General features: G+C 33.5%; 3 protein-coding genes across 3 annotated transcripts in view; 1 reads left to right on the top strand and 2 right to left on the bottom strand.

Annotated features, from left to right (window-relative positions):
* Nucleotides 1-15,654, bottom strand: part of LOC134841697 (protein wntless homolog B-like) — a 487,665-nt gene that overhangs the window by 213,401 nt on the left and 258,610 nt on the right. The gene's annotated exons all lie outside the window — the stretch shown is intronic.
* Nucleotides 9,555-10,777, bottom strand: LOC134842819 (uncharacterized). The gene is made up of 3 exons (XM_063859312.1): nucleotides 10,414-10,777; nucleotides 10,314-10,337; nucleotides 9,555-10,078 (listed from the first exon to the last, which is right to left on the bottom strand). The coding sequence occupies exons 1-3, from the start codon at nucleotides 10,478-10,480 to the stop codon at nucleotides 9,789-9,791; spliced, it is 381 nt and encodes a 126-aa protein (XP_063715382.1). The 5' UTR covers nucleotides 10,481-10,777; the 3' UTR covers nucleotides 9,555-9,788.
* On the top strand, nucleotides 12,222-12,602 carry LOC134841092 (trypsin-like; the record flags this gene model as incomplete). Its single annotated transcript, XM_063856872.1, is given in 1 exon segment — nucleotides 12,222-12,602. A coding segment is annotated over 1 exon segment (263 nt), but the record flags the coding sequence as incomplete, so codon positions are not given.

Genomic DNA, 15,654 nt, shown 5'->3' with positions numbered 1-15,654 from the left:
GAAGACTCCTCCATTGACCTTGAAAGATATTCGGAACATTCAGGTATTTCCGTGTTCACAACTTTCCGTGTTCACAACTTTCCGTGTTCACAACTTTCCGTGTTCACAATTTTATCTTTTAGTGTCGCAACTTCAGCGCCAATATTACTTATTTTGTTATTTTGAAGGGGGAGCTTTTTTTTGGCCTGTTTTTTCAAAATTTTGCCTGCCGCACAGAAACTTTGGCCAAAAAACAGGGTCTTTTTAGTGCTTTGGGATAGCTCGGAGAACCTAAAAAAAAGGGTCGACGAAAAATTCTACATCCGCCCCTGCCTCAAACCTTTAAAATTTTTAAAAAATTGATTCAACCTAAGCTCATGTATTGTATTAATTTCCTAACTTGTTTCCATACACGACTCTAATTGCAACAATTTCTGATATTATCAGCCTAATGCAAAGTATATCACTTTGTACTCAACATAGCGTGGGGGGCTTGATTTTCAAATAAATCTCAAAAATTTGTTGTTTTCTTTTTTTGAAAACTTTATCCATTTTTTGACAGCGAAGACTCCTCCATTGACCTTGAAAGATATTCGGAACATTCAGGTATTTCCGTGTTCACAACTTTCCGTGTTCACAATTTTATCTTTTAGTGTCGCAACTTCATCGCCCATTTTGCTTTAAAAGTTTTGTAGCAGAGTATGCGCAAAAAAAAAATATTGTTTCTCAAAACATTCATTTCTTATGTTTCGTACTCCTTCTTTTGAGGGAAGGCAAATTTTGAAGAGGCGGACGACTCTTTTTTGGGGATTTGACCACCTGCCGACCCAAAGGGTCCCCACTTTGTACTATTTTGAGATATCCATTTTTGGCTGATGGACCCTAAAGTTTTTCAAAAGGCGCCTTCAGCGCCAATATTACTTATTTTGTTATTTTGAAGGGGGGGCTTTTTTTTGGCCTGTTTTTTCAAATTTTTGCCTGCCGCACAGAAAATTTGGCCAAAAAACAGGGTCTTTTAAGTGCTTTGGGATAGCTCGGAGAACCTAAAAAAAGGGTCGACGAAAAATTCTACATCCGCCCCTGCCTCGAACCTTTAAAATCTAACTAATATACATTTCGTTCCAATAACTATCAAAAAACTCGTGATCAAAAGTAGCCAATTGGGGCAGTCTGTATCAATGGGAATGCGATGCAATTCCAATTTAAAACGAATGCGTAGGCGGTGCTTTTACCTAAACTTTCCTCAGTTTAAGCAGACGCACAATATCTTGTTCAAGTATTGCACCAGAAAGTTTTAAATCAATTGTACTTAATTGCTTGCTTGTTGTTTAAAGTTTTTAATTTTTTTTGCTTCAATTAATAAACTATTAAGTTGAAAAACGAATTAGAGAAGTTAAGGTTCAAACGGTTATTAAATTTTTGCCATGATACAAAGCCATATAAGACTTCCACTCATTGCTCAGTCTCATTTTGGTAATAAAAAAGCAGAACAAAACTTTCAACAGGTTCCCATTAAATCTTCCATCAATTGTTTTTACGCTAACACTTTCATAATCCCAGTCACTGCAGCCATTCTATTTTTTAAACAAGACCTAAGACTGAAATTTTACTATCACAATTAGGTTTGAGAAAGTGTCAGGCTCGGTGAATAACATATTGTGTCTTTTGATCAGCGACGGGAGCGAATAATGTCAAAAAAATTCCAAGGCAAAACAATCAAAGATATGGCTAACTGTGAATTCACTGCGGTCAACATGGTCTGAATATATCAAGATTTGCCAATCACCGTCTGAATGAACATTTGTTTTTCACCTTCTGAGAGAAAAAAAACTTCACATACCATTTTTTGGGATCTCTTCATCAAAACATGGCATCATGTTTTTGAGATTTTCAACAGTATTTTGATTTTAATAACTAAAAAACTGATTTTTTTTTTTTTCAAATTCTTCTCAGTTTCAAAGTTTCAACTTTGTTCGTTGTTCGACTGAATATTAATTTTAAATTTGTGATGTTAATATGCAAAGTATGAAAAACAAATCTCTTAAAACTTGTTATGATGTTAGCCGTGCCAAGCTTCCTTGAATCATTTAATTCTTAAATTGTTTTCTTAAGTTGAGTTTTAAATGTGGCGGAAGGCGAGAGATTAATATTTTATCCAAGCTTGCTTAAACTGCATTAATTGAACAGGTTGGGCGCGAAACTAGGTATGATCAACAGTTGAATTAGAGAGCGATTAAAGAGTAGCAAATCAACTTTTTATATATGGAAAGTTAATCGCGTGTTGAGATCTGATCTCGTGATATGACATCGCGCGATATTGCGTGACATTGTGCGATATCCAATCATGTTCTTAATTTGAACCAAAAAACGGGAAGTGACTTCTTTATAAAGTGAGACGTCTTTCCTCCGAAACTTAACACTCCTGCTTTCAAAATAGTTAGTGCATCATGGCCTGCAGTAAGATGGAGGTTCAGCTTTACCAAGTCCCATACGAAGTTTGTTGAGAACAATATCAGTTTTTTTCTGTCCTAGCTCAAATCTCCTGTTTAATTTGCCTGCTCTGCCTTCAGACTTTCTACTCTTTACTATCTTTGAACCTAACTTCATGTCCAGGCTCTGAAACTTCTCAACCTCGCATTAGTTTCTCGACTAATCCTTAGCTCGTTCATCTAATGACGTTTTAGTTTTTGAATGGGCTCTAGACTAATTCTTCAGCTCAACTTTTTTCATTTTATCATCGACATTTATCATTAGGTTCTCACTTTAATCTCTAAAATTCTCAACCTTCTCTTCCTATCTTTTTGCAAAATTAAGTCTTCTGACTTGAACCCTGAAGAGCTGTTCCACTTTATCAACCTTTCATTTTTCGTGATTTCGGAATCCTAATATTTTCCAAATAAAAAACTTTCTTCGCTCACTTAGAGGATAAATGGTCCCATTTCCTTGCTCAATCGGAGCAGATATTTTTGAACCTTACATGAACTCTCAACAATCACGGCAACCACAAGAACATTTTTTTGAGAGAAAAATTTAGGTACAGCTAAATTTTACACAAATACCAAACACAGCAGAATCACTACAAAAGACAATGAATCCATACTTTATGGGCGTATCATGTATAACATCCGAAAAACCACTCGTGATTTTTACAGGAACAGCTTTTGAATACTCAGTAGAAGACTATTTTAATGATGTTACATCAAATTCAATCTTAAATATAGGCGCAAATCTTATAAACACACCTCTGCATCAAAATTGAATACATAGACGAACAGTATTAATCCAAGCCACCCTCGATGGCGCAGCTAAAAAATAGTTTTGAGTTTTATCTATAGAAATTAAATCCGATTGGCACAAATATTTTCAAAAATGTTTGACACTGAACGAAACAAATATCATCAAAAAGTTTTATGCAACGAAATACGTAGACTCCCGAAGGAAACAATAAAACAACTAGCAGTAAGAAAAAAAATTCTTGTACGAAAGGCTTATTCTCTTGAAACACATGATAGAGCATGCATATGAAATAGACTATGAATTCCTATCAAAATGATTTTTATCAGTTTAAATCCTCAAGAACTAAATAATAACCAAGATAACACGAACTATTTTCCACATACAATTAAAAACAGCTAAAGCATGAACAGTTTATACCAAAACACAGTAAATAAAGTAGCAGAACCAAAAAAAAAAATTTTGATAAACCCACTACTTTTAGAAAGTCCGAAAAAAAAATTTCAACCACCAGATCTTGAAATAGATTTTTTATTTTACTCTGGCTCAGAATCAAACATTATCAACATCTCCACATGGAATAAAATCCAAAGTCTAAAGCCAAAACTTTCCCCTTCAAAAACTTCTTGCAACTAGCCACAGCACAAGGTACAAGTTTAACATTATGGAAAAATTCGATTATTCCTAAAATCAACACGAACAATGGAACAAGATAAAAACTCTACTTAAACCTTTCAAACAAATGATTTTGCTCCAAAAACCGCTTTATCTCCTCCTCTAGTAAGTCTTATGACTGACACCATGTTTTCTATTTTTTCTGGCACACATTTTTTTAAATTTGCCTGAAAGTATCTCACTGTAAAATCAATTTTTCCTTTACCTAAAACATTAGACTCCGTTTTGTTAGCGTTTTCAACAGATTTGCTGAGACTCTCGTCCAGTTCAACAAATAAATTCCTATCTCTTACCATACTGAAAGTTGCGCTTGAATTTATAACTAAGTCACCATCGACTCTAGTGGCCCAGATGTAAAAGCCAAATCAAATTTCATTTCTGTCAGTCAACTGATGCTCATCTCTTACGCTTTTCTCTCGAAATCTTAATCACAATCCCTAGTTATGTGTCCTAATTCTAAGCAGTTGAAATTTTTCACAGGATGTCTATTACTGGATGATAGTTTAGATCTACAATGAGCTGCTTTTTTTTTGCACCTAAAACACGTTTTTGCCCTAGAAATAAACGAATGTTCAGTCTCCTACTTCTCATTCTTTTGATCAATTCCAAAATTTAACTAATGTTTTCTTAATTTTTATCAAATTTTCTCAATTTAATCAGCGTAGAAAAAGTTTTGAGCTCTTATGGCAGGCCTTTAAGAATGATTGACAGAAACATCTTTTCAATTGGCCCTCGTCTACTTCATCTACATTATACTGCAGCTCCTCGGCTCTAGATATATTTTCGACTACATTCTCGGTAGCTCATAATTTTATCGAGTTTAAATCTGAAATCAAGTGCTGCAGTCTCCGTCTCTCGGCACTCTTAAACTTTTTCTGCAAAATTTCCCAAGCTTTACTTTCCTTGCTTTTATGAGGTCTTAAAAACGAGTTTTTTGTCTAAACACTGGACCAACTCATAGCAAACATGCAATCAATTTTCATCTAAAATTTCTTTCTTTTTTTCTTTAAGATGCTTGTCTCTGTTCTACAGTAGGATTATTCCTAAAACTTCATGCAAAGTCTCTCTCATCTTCTTCTCTATTGATAATTTTATTCAGTTTAGAATGTAAAATTCTAGCCTCAAATTGCTCTGCAAAGTGCAAAAAAAAACGTCTTCTTATCCTGATAACATGGTTCTTTCTGATTTATCTTTTTTAAACTTAAACCGTATTGCTCTGAATAAATAGTTTATGCTCCACGTACTTTTCAGTGTCAAAAATTCATTCTAAATTATATCAGCAAACACACTGCATTGCATAATATAGGTAAGCATGTTTCTCATAACCTAAGTCTGACGCAAAATCCAACGATAAGCGTATCGAACAAAACATATCGAGATTCAGCGTACCGAGATTCAACAAAGCTTAAGTTTTCTTCACAGACTTCATACATAGCAAAACAAATAAGCAAAACAGAATTTGGATGATTTTTTGTGGAATTTCTTTTCATTAAATCAGGTTCGAGTTCAGATCTCGCAGTGACGGTTTAAGCATCACCAAAATATCTAAAATTTTATAAAACACCACATCAATTGAATTATCAAATTGAACAGTTCGCCAGTTTTTATCTACCACTTTCTCTTTCTCTCTCTCTCTCTCTCTCTCTCTCTCTCCCACTGTGTGTGGATCTCTTTCTCTCGTAAGCTTCTTTCACCTTTCTTGTGACTCCAGACTTCACTGATCACTGATTCTCTCAATGCCCTGTCTCAATGGCTCTTCATTTTTCTCTGTTGTCCATCTACGAGTTCACTATCTTCTTTGGAACATTTTGTTTGAGATCTGAACTCGTAATATGACATCGCGCGATATCGTGTCACATCGTGCGATATCCGATCATGTTCTTATTTTAAATCAAAAAGTCAGAAGTGACTTCTTTATAAAGTGAGAAGTCATTTCTCCGAAACTTCACCATACTAACTGCTTGTCAAAATCATTTACTTTTCGCCCGTTTCATTTAACGTTAAATTATTGTTTCGACGATTTGTTTCTTGTCTTTGAAAGAACCAGTTCTGTACATTTAGAAAAACTGTCAAGTGAGAAAGTCAATTGCGAAAGTAATGAGAAATTTCTGACCAATTTACACTAAAGGGTGGAATTAAAGATATAGGTTTCACCCTCATACTTTAATCAGGTTGTTCATTAAACTACCTCAAGTTCTGTTTTCTTCAAAATATTTTTAATAAATAAGGCTTTGAAAAAAATTTTGCTTACTTTTAAAGTGCAGAAAAAATATTTATAATTCCGATTGAAAAATAAAATCCTTAAGCAAAGTCTGGCAGGTTTGCACTTGGCCAAAGGTAAAAAAAACTAATCACTACTGAAGTTGTTTACTTCCGACACTTCAAGGCAGTAACTATTTATATAAGCTCAGATATTTTTTTCAGAATTTTGAAGAAAAAACTGAATATTCAAGCTTAGGTTTGTGTTCCGAACACTGAGGAACTTTGTATTCGGGTGCGATTTAGGTTTTTTTTGCATATCCTTTTCCACGCAAAATCAGGTACCACAATTTATGATTGGACTGGGTTGAGTAATACATCTTATTTAAACTTATTCAGTCATTCTTTGAACCACTTTTAAAAAATTCCAAAAAAAATCCCAGTGTCGAGAAAAACTGATTTGAAATTTTTGATTTTTTTTGTCTTAATTCGATTAAATAAAGAAAGCGAGCAGGCTTACAAGCTGAATTATTCCTAATTTAAGAGCTTAATCATAAGTTAGTAAACTAGTTTTTAGAGATTTTAGCGTCTTTTTGGGAACTGAAAACGTCAAAAAATTCAAAAATTATCTGCGAAATCTTTGTTAGTTTTTCTAGACCTTTTTCTGCAAAAAAAATAATTTTTTTTTACTATAGTCTTCTAATTTGCCTAAATTATCTTTTCATGGCAGATTTTTTCAACTTACCAAGCTCTAACTAAGATCCTATGATCGCACCAAAAAACTTCACTAATTTTTGGTGTTCTAAAGACTATGGTCGGAACATTCTGTGCTACTTGCGCAGTAACCGGCTATCTTTTTTTCTATTTAGTCAATTTCTAATTTTGTATTAAAAAGTTTTGTTGATGGAAGTTTTTCATAGCATCTGAAAAAGAATGGAAGTCAAAAGACAAAAAAAGTCACGTGTGATCAGTTTTTGGAATGTTACGGGGGTTTCAAATTTTTTAGTTTGTCCAACTTAACAAATAAACGGGATATTCAACGCTCGAAATGTTGGGTTCTTATTACGCGCTCAAGTGGCAAATCAGTGCATTCCAAACTGATTCGAAGAAAATCATTTCGTCTATTTATAGGATGCGAGGCGCTAAATACATATCTTTGCAATTTACATTAGAGTTTAAACTTCAGGAAAAAATTAGAAGGAATTTTTCTTTCTTTTTGGTCAATTTTCATAGAAAAATTTATTTTAATCAGCGCTGAAATTCAGTTAGAATGAACCTTCAGGGTCTCGTCTTGATATACAAGTGGTATCTTTATTTTTAAATTTCAATCGGAAGTCGAAATATTTTTTTCAAAAAAAAAGAAATCGAAAACCCTCTGAAGATATCGTCTCCTTGAGATCTAAAAAAAAAATAATTTTCAGCGCCCCGTTTTTCATAATCTTTTTTGATATCCGTTTCCAAAGGTTTATCTATGATACTGAAAGCGTAATGCAAGTCATTTGTGCATGGCGGTTTCTCCTGCACTCAAAATAATTTACACCCTAATGTATCCCAATACGACTCAAATTAAACCACTAATTATTTGATATCGGATGTTGGTAGAAAAAAACCAATAAACATTCAAAACTATGATTTGTTAGCCGTTTTTTTCAAACAAAATTTCCAATTTTTTTTTATTAGCAATGGAAACATGCAAAAGTGTGGTCACTAAATAATTTAGATACGATTACTTCACTGCTTTTTGATAGACTATTTGCACTCTTCATATGCAATTTCAACGAGTTTAACATTAAAGTTATCTCTAACCTGCCTAACATTAATTCATGATGATTTATATATAATTATGCGATGCATTTCAAAGACATGAGAAAGCGGAACAATTCTTTTTCAATGTGTTTTCATTCTCCAAATTTTTTAGACAATTTTAATTCGATTAGATTAAAAACTGTCTTTCGAAAATTTTTGCGTGTTCTAATGAAATCTTACGGAAACAAATTTTTTGTGTAATTCAAATGTTTTGACGAAGTTAAATTTATGCATCTCAGTTTATTAGTTATCTTTGGAGGCAAAAAACCCACTTCCAAAATGAAAATTTTGTATAATGAACAAATGCAAAAAATTTCTTATGTTTTAAAAATTTCTTATGTTTTAAAAATTTCAATAGATAAGCATCACTTCGCAAAAATTTCGAGAACCAAAAAAGTTGACTCAATAAGTTAACCCGTGGTTTCTTAAATAGGCCTGAAAAGATAATATTTTTATGAAAAATGCTAAATTATAGTGAAAACAAAGCTACAGTACCTGAAAAGTGTAGTAAAGTTGGATATGAATTTCATTCATTCTAAAGGAGAACCATTTAGAACTTTTTTCTATACTTTAAAAAACTTCGGAAAGCAAAAAAAGGCCAAAAAAGTTTTTTATAAAATCAATTCTCACTCACATTTTTTTGAGGTACTTATATTTGGAAAAAAATACCCAAAAAATGAAAAAGGAGACCCCTGCGATCAAATCCATGACTTATTCAGGAAATACAACACGATGCTAATATACCATATTCTGACTATATTTAAAACTGCTGACGGTAGAAAACTCTAGGGAACTGAATATGAGGACTAAACAAAAATTTGAAAAATGTTAATTTCTTAATATAAAGTAATGAAAACGCTACAGCTCAAAAACTTCACTCTGCTCCTGAATAAACTCCTAATTGCAATTTAAAACCTTAAGTTAGAGTATCCATTAATACAGTCACAGGACAGAAGTTGTAAATCTTAATTTTAGCCAATAAATTGAACCAAAACTTTTTCATGTTTCTGCTAACTTCTCAACAGCTATTGAATATTCAAGGTTGAAACTTTGAAATAAAATGGATGAATTTGTTCCAAAGATTTTAAACGGATAAAAACCATAGAACATTTTTTTCATGCGTCGTTTTAGTGCTTAAAAGTCCCCGCAAACAGCAAAAGTAGTTTCAATTGCTGAACTTGAAAGATATCGTTGGAAAGCTAAGAATAGCAGCTAGGTCTCTGGAGAAAAAAAACAGCTCAGCGATAAAAATAAATCTGACTTAGATTTTTGCCATTTAACAACACAAGTTGCTGAATTTTCAGCTAACTTTATTCTTCTGTCTAAGAACTTAGCAAAATTTTGTTTCGGTTTTACTTGAAAAGAAATTCAGCTGAAATCTTGAGCTTTCAAACGATTACTTTCAAGTCCAATATTTCAAACTGCTTTTGTTGCTTACGGGAACTTTTCGGCACTAAGAACATCTCTTTGACGCCCTGTGATTGAAGCGCCAACGACGACTTGAAAACAACATTTTACGGTTTCTTTTCCGGCTATATTATTTAAAAACTGTTTCATCCATCATAATTCAAAGTTTTTGACCGTGAATATTTGCAGAGAAAACAAAATAAACGTGAAAACATTTGTGAACGTTTTATCGCCTGAAAACTAAAAGTTGAAACTTCTATGTCCCGTATTTGTAGTTCGACTTGGTATAAGCAAAACACGAAAACTTCATTTGAAAAATTTGGAGTAATTTTTTTTCCTGTCATAGAGAATTTGTTTCGCACATACTGGAAGCTACTTTGAACTACCAACATCATTTTTCTGAAAACATACAAATATACACAATACGCATTACACACAATCTTGAAAAATGGGTCTTTTAAACTCCGTTATTAACTTAAGTTATCTTTTCACTCTATAGGGTTAGATTCAAAAAATGAAGCAAAATAATAGGGTTCCCCCAATAAGTGTATCCATCCGACCTTCCCACCACAGTTCACTTTCATCAATATGTCGCTGATCTGCAAATTCTCTGTGTTCACGAACATTTCCTCGATGAAGTGTCCATTGATTGGACACTTCTGCTGGTCAAAGATAGCCCTGGAGTAGCTTTGGTCGAAAAGGTTTTGCTGGAATTCGGTCAGGTCCCCGACTATTGAAACTGGGTCGTACTGCTTCCACAATCCGGGAAGAAAGGACTCTAAAATGATTGAGCCTTTTATGATTTGAGGTGGTGCTATCAACGATAGCACCATCACAGGATTTTTCAATTCAACTCGTCAGTTATTTCATATTTTGATATTTTCATTGCACGTTTTTTTTTGTCTTAGAAATTTTTGGCAAAGCTTCTCAGCCGCTCACTCATTTTTGAGAAAACGTTACCTCATTGCCACTTTGTAAACTTTGGGCGCTTAAAGGTCAAATATTTAACTCACCTGCAAGCCCATCATACACATCATCTGCAAAAAAAGGTAGAATATTTAAATTTTTCAGCAGAAAAAGCCAAGATTGAAGATTTTTCAATTCCAAATTTACCTTGAGTGTTATATGAAGGTATCGCAAGACAGCTGAGACATATAGCCAGAGTTGTTATATAAGTCATAATATAAAATCGAATTGATAGTTAGCGGAAGAAAAAAACGAACTCAATATTATGATAATGCAACTGAATGTTACATAAGACTTAAAAGGGTTACTGACTCGGATCTTGTCTGTTACTGAATGTAATTTTAGCTAATTTCAGATTTTTGGAAATGCGAAGAAAACTCATCAAAGAATGATGAAGCAAATGAAGAGAGGCGGCTCTCTCAAAATTCTAGTTTGTTGGGATTTAAAAACGAGTCAACGCGTTTGAATTGGTAAAATTCTATTTTTGTAAAAGAAAAATTTAATCAAAAGCAGAGACTGTTTAGATGAGAAAAGAACATGAAAATTGCCAAAATTGGAAAAGCTATTAAACTGTCTCTGGACTTTATCGCTCTTTTTGATTATTTTGGCAATCGCATTTCCACAAAGAGATGAAAAAAGCACAATGATAAAACATCGAAAAAATGGAAAAACACCGATGATTCAAATCAGTTTAAGTAATTAAAATAAAATCGAATAAAAAGATGACAATGGAAAATTTCTTTCTTCTCAAACGGTAAACAAGACTGCTCGTATCAGGGCGAAGCCCTGAATGTTCCGACTGCCTTTTAAGGTCTATGTAGCAGTAATAACATGAAAAAACTGAATTTATAAAAATTAAAAAAAAAACTTTGTAATAAAAAAAATAAAAAAATTTTTAAAAAAAGTGTTAATTGTCCCAAATTGGCCGAAATGGCAATCTTTAAACCCCCATAATTTTACGAAAAACGATCACAGGTAAAAATATCTTTTCAAATTTAAGCTCAGGGCAACAATAGTTTTCGAATGATATAAGAAAATTCCGTCAAAAATGGCTAGTTAAAAAGTCGAAATTTGTCTGAAGAAAAAAAACCCACCCCGAGCACAAATATTCCGTTACTTTCGTTACGAAAGTCGGAACAAAAAGATCTGCCGGATAAAAGAATCCATAATAGACTAACACGATTCCTAATCTTTTAAAATCTTGTAAGGCTTCTACAGGAAATATGCTTTTCTAATAAGATCTCACAACCGAGGATTTGGCGTGATCTTGAATGTTACTTTTTTATATACTACCGCAGGGGCGGGCTTAGGGTTTTTTCGAGATGGGAAGATAATTTTAAAAAATATGAAGTTCTGTCATTTTTAGGTCGACCAAAATGATTTTCCGAGCTGGCGTTACAACAACATTTTGGCTGCCTGATTTGAAGAATTTGTGACTTTTTTCATAAAGAAGAATGTTTAGCTTTCTGTTAATGTAGTATTGAGATTAAGTGGAAGAAAATATTTTTCATTAAAACAATGTTAAGCTTTTTGTTAATGAAGGATTCAGTTGAAAGTCCTTGCAGAAAAAAGCTATTTTGATATTTTCTTGATACTTTTTTACATATCAAGAACCTCCTTGATAACTTTTTACACCAGTCCAACAACTGTTCGACTAGATTAAAAACAGCTAACTGAATAAGGTTGAAACAAGCTGGTAAATATAAGCCGAAATCATCCCCTTTGTTACTACTTCATTGCATCCTTTTTTCTTGCAATGAATTTTTAGCGTCATTAATTATTCAAGGGATTCCGCTATAAAAAATGCAATATATGGAGCAAAACATTTAAGTGACATGCCAAGTGGTAGTATTTTGCTTAAAATCAGTATCTCGCTATTTGCTTCAAAATTTTGCTAATTTAAATTTCGATTTTGACCTCTAAATCATTTGGTAAATGCACAAAGAAAACAAAGTTACTTTTGAGAACGTTTCATTGCTTTGTTTGAAATCTATAATCAATAAACTCTTTTCTGTAAATAATCTGTTTTATAATAATCAAAATCGGAATCAATATTTCTAACACAACATTAACATGATAATAAGACTTGGTAATCTTTTGGTCGTTGCTGTTTTTACTGCTGCTGTGCCTTATAACTTGCTTAACCAAATCCAGTCAAAACCTACTAATATAAGTAGCTCTAAAAAATCGTTGATTATCAATGGGTTCCATGCAGTGAGTCAAAGACCATTCTTCGCTCTTGTGCGCATACAGGATGCAGCAGACTACTGTGGGGCAACTATAATTCACAAGTTTTGGGTCATCACTGCTGGACATTGCATAAGCACTGCAGCTCGTAAGGTTTTCACAATCAACATTGTTAGCGTTACTATGAAAATAGTAGTGATCCATAGTAGTGCTTAGTAGTCCATAATGAGCAACTAGTCCATAGTCAACACTCAAAACATATCCAAACAAGATAAGCCGGTAACTGTGCAAGTAGCAAAGAATGTTCCGACCAAGTCTTTAAAAAGTACAAAAAAAAGGTTTTTCAAATTAGTATCTTTTTTTTTCTACGTGGTGTGATAGAAAAATCTGAACAAAAAAGTACATTTTAGGCATATTCGTCGGTCATAGTACAACAAGGAAATTGATTAGCAGTTTTGCTAGAAATATGATTAGAACATCAAAAAAAATCGAAAGTTGAAATTCAGAAGTTTTCGATTCCCAAATTTTTGCTAAAAAAATCAAAAACATACTTTTACTTGACTAAAACTATCAAATTCAGTATAAATAGGCTATTTTAAATGCCTGCTAGCTCGCCTATACTTGATCAAAAGTAGACGAAAAATCAAAAATTGCAAACCGGTTTTTTTTTTTGACACTGAAAAAAATGTTAGAGAATTTTTTTCTGTGACTCGCGTCAGGACTAAAAGTCTTAATATAATACATTACTCAATTCTCTTGATAATTATTTGTGGTAGCTAGTTTTGCGTGGAAAGCAAAAAAAAAGAGAAAAAAAAAGAAAAAAAACTGAAACACACCCGAGGTTCCTTTTAAAAAGAGTAATAGGCTGCCTGCCTGCTCGCTCTAAAATGAGATCCTAATTTCGATTATATACTGTGTTACTTTTGGGCTATGATTGAAGTTGGTTTGTCCCCGCAATGATGTTCCATGAATATAAATCAATTATAATGGATTTTCATGGTATGTTTCCATACAGTTCTGAAATTATCGATAATAATGCGTTTAATAGGCGATTATAAAACAAAGACAAGACTGCTCGTATCAGGGCGAAGCCCTGAATGTTCCGACTGCTTTTTAAGGTTTATGGAGCAGCAGTAATAACATAAAAAATTAAATGAAATAAAATACAATGAAAATTTTTTTTCTTCTAAAATTTGAAATTTTTTATGAAAATCATCCCCCACATGCCATATAAAGTACAAAAAGATATATTTCGTTCCTTTAAACAAATCAATTGTGGCAACTAAGCTTCGTTCAACCAATTTGGAACGATTTATAAGACGGATTAAATCTCCGCTTACGCGTTAATAGCGTGAAATCTATCGCGCGTTAATTGTCCCAAATTGGTCAAAATGGCCAAAATGGCAATCTTTAAACCCTCATAACTTTACGAAAAATGATCACAGGTGAAATATCTTTTCAAATTCAAGCTCAGGACAACAATGGCTTTCGAATGATATTAAAAAATTCCGTCAAAAATGGCTAGTTAAAAAGTCGAAATTTGTCTGAAGAAGAAAAAAAACCCACCCCGAGCACAAATATTCCGTTACTTTCGTATCGAAAGTCGGAACAAAAAGAGAAATCAGTTTAATCCTTTAGATGGATTATAATGGACTATAATAGATTTTTTTGAGTAAGAACCTAGATGTTCCAATATCTTAAAATCAAATATTCAATACTTGAATGTTGCAATTGCCAAAATGTGTTTTACGTTTGGCTACACCAAAAAGTTGAGTTGTTTTCTACCTGTCTTTTTTCTACTTGTCTCCTTCTCCCCTAAATACTAACTCCCATCATTCTTAAAAGTTACTCAACATTTGTTCACTTACCACCACCTCCCCTCCCATCATTTACCTCTTTCTTATATTTACCGTAAAATACATGAAGAATAACGTACGCGTGCCTCCCTTCCCCCTTAAAATGCACACATGCCTTTAACAACCCCCGCCTTTCATATTTCTACGCCCTCCTCTCAAAAAAGGAAGGGAGGTGTGTGCGTGGGGGTTCGGTAGCTGAGAAAGGGATATGTAAGAACCAGGTGGCGGGAATAGGTGGAGGAGTAGGTGGGGATTAGGTGGAGGAATAGATGGTGGGGATAACTTGTGGTGGCGTAGGTGCAGGTGGTTTGGTGGGTTGGGGAAGGGGCGGAGTGAGGGTAGGTGAAAGAATATGGTTTATCAAAATTTAACTAACGGCGAGTTGGTTTAGAAGCCGTTTAGGCTGTAAGTAATGCAGAAAAAGCTGTAAATTTTGCAGAAAATTTGGCAAAACTTATGCAGATTATAATCCATTTAATCCATTATAATGGATTTTAAATGGATTAAAATAGAGTTTTTTTTTCTGTAAAAATAATGGGTTATAATGGATCATGATCGATTGCGTGGTCCCAAAGTGTAATTATAATCGACTACAATGCCGACATTTCTGACCACGAAAGCTGATTATAAGCAGTTTTATCCATAGAAACTCACTGCGGGTCATTTCATCATCATTTGTCCAGGCAGACGATACATTTTTTACCGATGGAATGTTCGGAATCAATCTGCGATTACTGAAACTTGTTTTTGGGATGCTTTCATCTTACAAGGGTGATCAAAATTGTTTTGGCAGTAAATTGGACAATTTGTCCTAATAAACTCGGAAAAACATTGCATCACACGGGCTCTTATCCCTAACGCCGCTCATTGTCCCTGAAACTTGTCTCTAAAATTGATGTTTTCACGCTGACCAAAACGTCTGACGGATAAATGTACCGTATAAATAATTATTGTTCCGTCTTCGTAACGAATGTAACGGAATATTTGTGCTCGGGGTGGGTTCTTTTTTCTCGTAGACAAATTTCCACATTTTAACTAGCCATTTTTGACGGAATTTTCTTATATCATTCGAAAACTATTTTTGTCCTGAGCTTAAGTTTGAAAAGATATTTCACCTGTGATCATTTTTGGTAAAGTTAGGGGGGTTAAAGATTGCCAATTAGGCCAATTAGGGACAATTAACTCGAAATATTTTCGCGCTATTAACGCGTAAGCGGAGATTTAATCGGTCTTAGAAATCGTTCCAAGTTTGTTCAAGGAAGCTTATTTTCCATAATTGATTTGTTGCAAGGAGCGTAATATATCCTTTTGACTTCAAATGGCGTGTGGGAGAATGATGTTCAAA

The sequence above is a fragment of the Symsagittifera roscoffensis genome, chromosome 3 (assembly GCF_963678635.1).
Source record: "Symsagittifera roscoffensis chromosome 3, txSymRosc1.1, whole genome shotgun sequence".
Classification (NCBI taxonomy): domain Eukaryota; kingdom Metazoa; phylum Xenacoelomorpha; order Acoela; family Convolutidae; genus Symsagittifera; species Symsagittifera roscoffensis.
This window is presented reverse-complemented; position numbering and strand designations above follow the sequence as displayed.